This window comes from Aethalodelphis obliquidens, unplaced genomic scaffold (assembly GCF_003676395.1).
Source record: "Aethalodelphis obliquidens isolate GAN/ISIS:26980383/991018 unplaced genomic scaffold, ASM367639v1 scaffold118, whole genome shotgun sequence".
NCBI lineage: Eukaryota > Metazoa > Chordata > Mammalia > Artiodactyla > Delphinidae > Aethalodelphis > Aethalodelphis obliquidens.
The window spans coordinates 1,460,923-1,471,291 of record NW_020838062.1 but is presented as its reverse complement, the minus strand read 5'-3'; the positions used below and the strand labels follow the sequence as shown (position 1 = coordinate 1,471,291).

At 54.0% G+C, this 10,369-nt stretch overlaps 1 protein-coding gene across 1 annotated transcript; it reads right to left on the bottom strand.

Annotated features, from left to right (window-relative positions):
* Positions 1-273: 273 nt before the first annotated feature.
* CNGA2 (cyclic nucleotide gated channel subunit alpha 2) lies at positions 274-5,862 on the bottom strand. The gene is given in 7 exon segments (XM_027097955.1): positions 274-818; positions 821-1,669; positions 1,969-2,069; positions 3,671-3,778; positions 4,772-4,942; positions 5,480-5,551; positions 5,753-5,862. Coding segments are annotated over 7 exon segments (1,956 nt in total).
* Between the last annotated feature and the right edge of the window lie 4,507 nt (positions 5,863-10,369).

Sequence of the window (10,369 nt, the reverse complement as noted above, 5' to 3'; positions counted from 1 at the left end):
AGAGATGCTGCTCTCCTCTTCCTTCCTTAAACTTGGACAGGCTGAAGCTTCTGGAAGCCGAGCCAAACACGGTCTGCACTCTGCACAAGATGGGCTGTTAGTTGGACTTGGAGAAGGGCTTCTGGATGATTGAGTCAAAAACCTGCTGACAGAGAGGCTTCTGGGAGAAATCAAGGGGACATGGGGGTAATGCATATATATGTGGGGACCTACACAACTCTTCTAGCCCCCGGGGTCAAGGCCAAGGCTGCAGAGGCAGCTGGGACCAAGGCATTATGGCTTCTCAGCAGCAGCTGGCTTGGGGCTATTCATTCCATCTGACAGGTAGTCATCCTCATTATTCTGCTTCATCTTGGTTTCCAAAACCATGATGCGCTGCCTGAGCTTCTGCTGGGCCCCTGGGTACTCAGCCAGCAGGCAGGGAAAGCGAGTGTACAAGGTCTCCATGTTGGTTTCCAGCTGTTCTAGCTTCTTCTGCACATCCGCCTCGATGCTGGCTGCCACCTCATTCTCATCCAGCAATCCCTCCTTCATCAAGATCTCCCGGCCTCTCTCCTCCAAGACCCTCTTGGCATCAGGGTACTCCGTCACAGCTTCCATAAGATCATCCTTGGACAAGCAGAAGAGATCTGAGTAGCCAAGGCTTCGGATATTGGCTGTGCGTCGATTGCCCGTTTTGCTGCCTTTAATGTTAAGAATACTGATCTCTCCAAAGCAACTCCCAGCCAAGAGCAGGGCATACTGAGTGACACCATCATCAGCCACCACTGCCAATTTTCCTTCCTTGATTATGTACATCTCCTTCCCAATACCCCCTTGTAATCCCCAGGACTGAAGACCTGAGGATGGAGCTTTAATACCAGCTCCACCAGCAGGCCAGCCTCACAATCCTGAAAGATGCACACTTTCTTGAGTGTGAACAGGTGGACGTTGATGGCTATCTCAGCCCTCAGCTTGGATGGCAGCTTCTTGAGAACTTCCCGCTCATCCACACTCTTCCTTTTGGTCCAGAGGTAGTCAAACCACCTAATGACCTTGGCTTCCATCTCCTTGCTGACCTTTTGGAACTGCATATAGTGTTTGACGGCATCGATCTTGGCCTGGAACTCAGCCCGGGTGGCGTTCATGTTGGAGATCATGGAGCCCACGTTACCCACGATGGTGGCAAAGATGAGGACACCAATCGGGAAATCAAAGATGACAAATAGGTACTCCTCATCTTTTACGGGGGGTGGTGTCACCCCAATGGTGGTGAGGGTCAGTGTAGACCAGTAAAGGCAATAGATGCATTCCCTAGACAGGTAGCCATACTCAGGGTCAATGATGTTGGAGTAAACCCAGGTGTCGACCCCAAAACCAATGGACTTGGAGATGGCGTAGTAGATGCAGGCATTCCAGCAGATGATGACCAAGATGTAGAGGACCAGGTTGCTGATGTGGAAGATGTTGTGGTGGCTGGTGTGTGTCTCAGTGCGGTCAAAGAACTCAAACATCCGGGCAAAGTGTAGCAGGCGGTTGAAGCGCAGCTCAGGTCTGTGGATGCCCACAGCAAAATAGATCAGGTCTGTAGGGATGATGGAAGCCACATCCAGCTTGAACTGCAGGGTGTGGATGTAGTTGTCCCGCAACATCTTGGTATCTTTGACCAGCAGCCCCTGCTCCAGGAAACCTGATGGAGACACAGTCAACATATCACCTCTGCCTTCAGGCCTGTCCCTCCTGGTAGACTAGTATTCAGCAAGGAACAAAGTGATCACTCAACTCTCTTTCCCAAGGAGGGGTATAGGAAACTCAGAGCATGGCTGGCCGTAAGTACCCTAAGACATCACCCCCAAATCACCACCAACCTATGTCCCAGACAAACATTTGAGGCTAACACCATGCCAAGAGGGCTTCCTGAGAATGTGGATCCAAGCCTTTGGTCTCATGGGCCATGGTCCTGCCTGCACATCCCAGTTATCCACTTACCTGTGCGCAATCAGATGAAGAGGTCTGCGATGTAGACCACATCTGAGAAGTAGTCCAGCACCAGCCATACTATGCAGTAATCTTTCTGTAGGTCACAGGCTCTTCAGGAAGACAGGGCTGGGCTTCACCATAAAGCTAGCCAAGGCCCCCTGAAGTCCCCAAACTGTTTGCACACTGTGAGCAGGGCTTGGGATGGCCACCAGAGGCACTGATGAATCAAAGTCAGTCTGCTGCCAAGAAGACATTCACAAGCAAGTACTACTCCAACCCTTATTATTATGTAGACATCACTACTGACGATTACTTGTCTGTCTTGCCCGCTGGACTATGAGCTCCAAGAAGACAGAGACCACCACCTCTTCGTCATTACTGCATGCCCCATATCTTAGCCCAGAGCACATCTTAGCCCAGGATTCAAGTGCTCAACAAGAGTGAGTTGACTGAAAAACGAGTTGTTGGAAGAATGCACACAATACACAGCTGAATAGCTTCCATGCTCGGCTCTTCGACACACACCTATTGAGAACCCAACGCAGAGTACTGGCCAACCCAGATGAGAGAGAGAGCAGTAGCTGGGCTTAGACTCGAAGCAGTGGGAATGAAGAGAGGTTGGAGATGGCAGGAGAGTTTTAGGAGGAATTGACGAGACTTGGTGACTGGATGGGTAGGGGCCTCGGGAGAGGGCAGAAGAAGGGACAGAACCCTGGATGATGACTCAGTGAGCATACAAGGGAGGAGCACTGAGCTCTGATTACTTGGTTACACTTAGAATAAAACCCAGCCCCCTCCCCTGGCACACAAAGCCTGTCTGATGCTTCACCTGCAGTCCTCCAGCCACACTAGGCCATCCTGAAACGGGCTTGGCACCTTGTTGTTCCCTCCTCCCAGAATGTTCCCTCCACCAACCTGAAGCATCTAAATAGCCGACTTCCTCTCGTCACTCAGGTCTCAGCCAAGGTACCACCTCCTCAGAGAAGTCCACCCTGAATGTCCTTTCTCTAGTAGCTCCCTGCCTCTGGTCCTTGGACTCATCTCGGGCATTGGTTTGTTCATGTTCACTGTCAGTGTCCCCCACTAGCCTGAGAGCTCCAGGAGTGCAGAGACCACGTGTGTCTTTTTCACCACATTGTCCCCAGCCCTGAGCACTAGGCCTAGCACCCAGTAGGTGCTCAGTCAAATCCTTGCTGAATGAATGACTGAGGTAGGGGATGGGGGGGCAACACTGTCAGGAAAAGCTACATGTGGAGAATGACTTCAGAACTGAGACTGCAAGAAGAATCTCCATAGGTTGAAAATGGGGAAAGGGAATTTTCTCTTGAGGAAACAGCATGTCCTGATCCAAGAATAGTGAGTGCTGGGGCTGGGTTATGTCCAGAAGGTGGAGCTAGAGAGAAAGGCCAGGTCCAGAGGGCCTTGAAGGCCACGCTGAGCGCTTGAACTTCATCCTGTGGGCAATGAGGGACCATTGAGAGGTTTGTGAGGAAGGCCTGACATCATCAAATCCCAGTTTCTATCAATCATGCTAGTTGCAAGTGTGGAAGATGCATTAGAGAGGGCAAGAGTGCCTGTAAGGAATGGCTGCAGGGCTTTTGTACTTGTCCCAGGGAGAGAGGGGGCCGGCCTCACCTAGGACAGTATCGGTTTGGATGAGGAAGTAGGAAGAGATTACAGACACCACCCTCCCAGACCACCCCCTGCTCACCTGGCCACCAGAAGGCACCAGCTGTAGAGGACAGGCATGGCGATGACAAATAGCTAGTGGTAGTACCAGTCCCCAGCTGGGCCCAAGACAAATAGTTCACATTTCTTCCTGAGGAGACAGAGGCCAGGCTTGGGAACTGGCTCCCCAGTGTGGCCCCAGCCCAGCTTCCAGTAGCCAAGGGACCCTGAAAAAGCAACACCTAAGGGTATATGTGGTGTGAGGGACGGGTTGTCTTAGGGCCTCATTTTTCAGGAAGCCACAACCTGGCACTGTGCATCTGAGTAGAGCTTGGAGGGCGAAGAGACCCCACATGGGCCCACTGGCTCTTCTGTCCTCTGGAAGTCTCTTGCCCAGAGGGCGCATGAGGGGTAGTGCTTTCACTGAGGCAGGCTTCAGGCCCTGGGAAGGGACGTCCACAGCATGGTAATGAGGGCTCAGGGCCGGTTCCCACATCCCTCCGGGGAAGAGAGAGGAACTCCAAGCAAGGAAGCGTCACGTGCTTCCTGTCCCCGCCCCCGCCCCCACTCCCTGTTTAGTCCCCGGCCTCCAGCTCCCAAATCACTTTCCCAGATGCTGTGTCCTGCCTTGGCAAGAGCTCTTTTCCCCTACTGGCCAGACATCCACAGTCGCCTACTCATTCCTCAAAGAACAGACCCTCCAGCTCCGCCTTCTCTGGCCTCTCCGCTTGTTCTGTCTCGCTCAGTCGTTTCTGGGCCTTCTCCCACCAGGCAGCCCCCCAGCATGGCCTCTTCAGAGACCCACCCCTGTGCTCACATGGGCACCGGTACTGGCATCCCCTCCACAGCATTCCCTATATGCACCCTCCTCTGTAGTTACTGACCGCTAGAACCCAGGCTGGGGCTGGCGCACCATTGGCTGAGCCCTCTCCCTGCCCACATTCAGGTAAGCAGCAAAAGGACAGCCGGCAAGAGGCAGCTAAGGTGAGAAAAGCCAGCAGGGGCTCCTGTGGCAGGTGGGCCACTGGCTGGTAGAGAGGGCATAGGCCCTGGTCAGCCCCTGGCTGTGCTATGAGAAACCCCAGCACACCCTCCAACCGCATGCTTGGGAGCCCTTCCAGTCCCACAGGCCAGACAGCTATACTTGCTGCCCTTGCCCTCGCTGTCCTTGTCGCCTTTGCCATCTCCTTGCTGTGTCGTCACGGTCTGGAGCTCAGGCCCACAGAAACGCTCAAGGAACGAGTCAGGTCTGGGCTCCTTCTCGTGGAAATTCTTGTTGGCCCACTCTCTGATGACCCCCACGAGGCAGGCAATCCTAGAGAGGAGAGAAGAGAACCGCACTGTGGAGGGAGGACCTGCGCCGAGGACAGGGGGATGGTGCTCGGGTGTGACTCCCAACACAGCAGCCTGAGGGGTAAGGGGCTAATCTGGGAAGACTTCCTGTAGGAGGTACCGTCTCTGTCGATTGTGAAGAACAAACAGGGGGTCTCTGGGGCAAGATGGAGATGATGCTAAGGGAGGACAGGTCAGGAGGAAGGTTGGCTCAAGCTTCCTGAGTTCCCCATGGGGCCTACAACTCTGGGCTGGAGACCTGGGAGCCCTCTACCTATACCCTTCCGCTGGGAAGCATCTCTCCTCCCAACAGTGCCACAGGCAAGTCTGAAGAGAAACCTGCACTGCCACTCCGAGCCTGCTCACAGGAACCTCCTCCCGAGAAAAAGTTGAGCTAGGACAGCGTTGACAGTACTTCCCAGAGGTCTTGATAGAGAGGCCCTGTGGGACGGAGAGGACCCCATGATCTGACAGGCCCCATGGGACAGAGGGGTTGCAGCAGGGCAGTGGTGAAACCCACCTGCAGAAGCCACCCCTCCTCTGCAGCCTCTGTAGTTGTGAGGAGGTGTCATCGTCGGCCGCAGACTGTGGCCTGCAGAGGAAGGAGCAGGGGTGACCAAGGGCTTGTTTGTTTCTTTGTTTTTTGTCTCCTATTAGCACTCTCCCCTCCCGTCGTCCTTTTAGAGGCTGTCCTTGAGCCAAAGATTATTTACTCTGTGACAATGAGGCACAGTTGGGAGAAAGTCGCAGCCTCAGGGCCACCTCTGCAATGATCCAGCCTCAGCAGACTCACCTGTTGCTGGTCCTGTGGTCATCTTCGCCATTGACCTTGATGGCAGGAGGTGCATGATGGCTGTGGTTATTGGCTAGGGAGCTCTTCACTCCATTGGCTTTTTCTGTCATCTTCCATGCACAACCAGGACCCTCACCTGCCAGGGAGAGGCCCAAGAGGGAGGTCACAGAACACCCTGGCACCCATATAAGGCGGGAGGGCCTCAGGTGAGCACTGAGAACAGAGCCAGGGCCCACTTGGCAAACCCCAGCTCCCCTGGGTATTGCTGTGGCAGTGCAGGGCAAGGGTATCTGCATCGCCAGCATGGCAGGCTCCAGGCACCCAGGAGATGCTGCTCTTCCCACCCCCATAGGCAATTTCAAAGGCAAACAGTGCTAAACTGCGTGATGTGTTTTTTCTTTTACCTCAGTGAACTTCTTGACATATGAACTAACAGAGGGAAACCAAACCAAACGAGAAACTGTTTAAGCCATCTCCTGTTGTCCGGCACAGGCTGAAGCTGCTGAGCGCCTCCAAACTAGCCACTGACCCCAAATTCTTGCCCCCACCCCCAGCTCTCTGCTTCTCCTCAGGTGGGAGTCCTATCTCTCACTGACTTTTTCACCAGGGGCAGTGATTCTGCAGGTCCTTCTTTTCTGCTCTGATCACATTCTCTCCGGCACCTCCAAGCTGAGGAACAAACGGTAGCCCGGTGGATGGGGCAAGGAGTGCGGAAGAGAGAAGGGAGAGCTCCCATGGGCTCTGTAGGCAGTGGTCCAAACCAGGACTCTCTCCTTTGGGCTATGGGGAGCCTTGTAAGGGCTGAACAGGAGCATGACAAGGATGGCATTATATTCTAGAAAGATCCTTCTGACTGCTAGGTGGAGACTGGATTAGAGGGGAGCAAGAGGGGAGAAGTCTGGAGGAGATGGTGCCAGTGACGGCCGAGACAAGGGGGAAGGGATTGGGCGTGTGGAGTGAGGGAGAACAAGTGGGTGAGGCCACGCAGGAAGGATCCCGGAGAACCCCAACATTTACGAATTGAGCAGAGGAGGAGTTATCCACAAAATGGACTGAGAAGAAGCATCCTGAGAGGGAAAAATCCAGAAGAGAGACAGGAGATGGTGTTCCACCGTGTGTTTTGCATGGGGTCAGGGAGGACGGGATGGCTCTTCCCTGCTGAGGCATGCCCCACCAGATTTGGTCAGAAATGATGAGCACACCCCGCGGATTACCTACTGCTGGAGCTCATCATCCCAACCCCCTCCCCAAGCTTGTTCCAGCTTCTGAAGTCATCACCATGGCGATGGCAGGCAAGTCGTGCTCTGCAGTGAGTGGTAATAACAAGCAGCTTCAGAGCCACTCACCTGTTGCTCTCTGTGGGACTGTGGCACCAGGATGCTAGCGAGGGAACCCAAGGGAGAGGAACCTGGATCGCTGAGTCCCTGCTTGGACCCTAGAGGTGGCTGACCATGGAGACAGAAAGTTCCAGGCAATGCAAACAAAGCTGGGGCCTCTTGCACTGATCAGGTTTCGGTGCTGGCCTCCTGGAAGCCTGAAGAGGAAGAGGGGCTGGAACTCAGGCCCAGAGTGGAACACATTAGAGCACTGTCCAGGGGATGAACGGCAGGGGCGGAAGAGGGGCAGTGAAGGTCAAGTTCACTGCAGGGATGGAGGGGACACTGGTGTGGGAGGGTGGACCCGGACTACAGAGTGAGCTATGCTGACAGCAATAGGGCAGAGGAGTCTAAGGCCACCCAGGGAGGCTGCAAACACCAGGCCGAGGACTTGGGACAGCCTCTTGCTGATAGAGAGCCAGCGTTGGCCCTGCCTGCCACCACTTGGACCCCTCCCCTCCTTACTGATCATCCCCAATAGCAGTGGCACTGAGCCCACAAGAGGGACAGCTCTGGGGGCACATGACAACATTTATGCCCTCAATAAGCTTCTGGCACCGAGACAGATTCCTCTCCCATGATCCCTGCTCCTTCTCTGCCAGGAAGAGGCTCTTCCCTCTGTCTGGCTGCCCTGCATGCTCTGCCACCCACGTGCCCCTTCACGAGAAATGCCCCCTCAGACCTCTCACCAGGGAACAAGGGCAGGCAGCTATCCCCAGCCCGCAGGCAGCTAGGCCACTGCTTCCCATCTGCGCGTTTGCTCTGGAAACTTCATCCAGTCCCAGACCTCGCTTACCATTATGTCCCCACCCAGGCGTCTCTTCCAAGCTGCCCACCCATATCTCCAGCTGCCTGCTGGACACCTCCTTCTTTGAGGTGCCTCAAACCCAACCTACCTAAAACTGACCTTGACATTTTTCACCTACAAATCAGCTTCTCCTCAAATTTCCCAACTCAGAAAGGGACCTGTCCTCTACGCAGTCACCCAAGCCAAAAACCTTCAGTCATCTGCTCCAAGCAGTCTCTGTTCTCAGTCCCCCCTACAAAGTGTCAAAAATCTTTCCATTCACTGCCCTCTGTCCCCAAGGCCCCGGCCTGGTCTCGAGCTTTCAGAGTCGCTCTCCAGGCCTGCTGCAGCAGACTCTGACCAGCCCAGCACTCACTGGGGTCTGGACTGGAGGGGAGACATGGACACCACCTGGGTTGCTGGCAGTTAAAGCTCTGAGAGGGGATGAGCGTCACCCCTCACCCCACCACAGCATGAGAGCAAGGCTGAGGGGAGAGTCCTGAGGAGACTGCGGAGGACAGGCCCCCAGAGACGGAGTCTCAGGGAGGGAGGAGCCTGCAGGGTCACATCAGGAGAGCAGGGCTGCCGGCAGAGGCTTACCCTTCCTCCCACTGAGATGAGAGCTGGAGTGGCCCTGCTCGAACGCTAGGGGCCTCGCTGGTGACCTCATCAGGAGCAGCCTCAAGGAGTGCTGGTAGAGAGGACTGTTTGTAGGGTTTCAGACTCCTTTTACACAAAGGAGATAGTAAAGCAAGTGGAAGGGATTTTGAGGAGGGATGGTGAAAATATCTGTGCTTGTGACCAACCCCGGTTAGGGCTGCAGCTCATGAAAGATGAATAGAACGGGTGGGTCCAGGTACCAGAGTAGATGAGAGGTGACTTATGAAGAATGCAGAGGGGAGGGGTTCCTGATGAACAGGCCAGGAGGGGAAGGAGGTGATAGGCAGACATGTTAGATGGGGGTAGGGGAACAGTGAGAGACAGGGCAAGAAGCTCACTCATGCCAATCCCCAGCATTCTCAGCAAAATGGGAGGGGGTTTCATCTTCAGAGGCATCAGGCAGTGGTAGATGCGGACCTTGCAGGAGGCCAGAAAGTTTGCAATAGCCGCTGCAGGAAGGCACTGGAGAAACGAAGCAAGTGTGAGGGCAGGGCTAGGCTGCATGAGAAAGACAGCAGATGTGTAGTTGGCCAAGAGAAGAGAGATGATAGGAGGGAAGCTTACAAACCAAAGGTCAGGCACCTTAATTCTGTAAAAAGCCCAACATCAATCGTAGTGCACTTCTGGGCCTCCCTTCTCGTCGTCCACTAGTTGATCAGCCAGCCCAAGAGTTTTCTAGAAACACCAGCCTGGTCCAGGGAGTCTCTTGGACCCTGGTTAGAAGCATTCTGATGACGATTCTTTCAGAGATGTTAAGGCCAGGAAGAGAAGGAGCAAGCTGGAACTACAACCAAGGCTCGAAGCCAGAGCTACTACCTTCCGGTCTGTGGCTCGTTCAAATCTCACCGCTGCCCAGTGCTTTTAGTCATTCGTCTATTCCATGCGTATGGTCAAGGCACCTGGTGTGCACCAGGTCTCCGCAAGGTGCTGAGCTGAGAAAGGTGAGTCTGGCAGAGTCTCTGACCTCAGTGTTGCTCCCCAAATAAAAGAGAAAACCAGCAACACAGGTCATCCTCAGAGTCAATTCTCTGTCCACATCTATTGTGTTTCTCAGCAGCATTTTTTTTTTTTTTTTTTTTTTTTGCTGTACGCGGGCCTCTCACTGTTGTGGCCTCTCCCGTTGCGGAGCACAGGCTCCAGACGCGCAGGCTCAGCCGCCATGGCTCACGGGCCCAGCTGCTCCGTGGCACGCGGGATCCTCCCGGACCGGGGCACGAACCCGTGTCCCCTGCATCGGCAGGCGGACCCTCAACCACTGCGCCACCAGGGAAGCTCTCTCAGCAGCATTTGACACAAGTTAGGCACTCTCTCCTTGAAATAATGGGTTCCATGTTCTTGGTTCTGCTCCTGCCTCAGTGGCCACTTCTTATTAGTGTCCTCTGAAGAAACCTCCTCCTCTTTCCTAATTCTAAACTTTGCAGTGTCCTGAGCTCAGTGACTGAGTAGATTCCTTATCTTTTCTCTCTTTGTCACTTCTTCATCCAGTCTTCTGGCTTTAAACACATCTGTATACTGATACCGTATACTGTATACTTGCAAATTATAACAACTTCCCAGCCTCTCTCCTGAACTCCAGTTTGTCTCCCTGACGTTACCACTTGGAGGTTGAATCTCAGGCTGAATATGTCAAAAACCGAGTACTTGATCTTCCCCTCAAACCTTATCCTCCAGTACTCGTCAGCAGCTCAACAAAGGCAATCCTGTTCTCCCAGTTAGTCAAGTCAGAAGCCAACAAGGACCTACTATATAGCACAGGGAACTCTACTCAATATTCTGCGATAACCTGCATGGGAA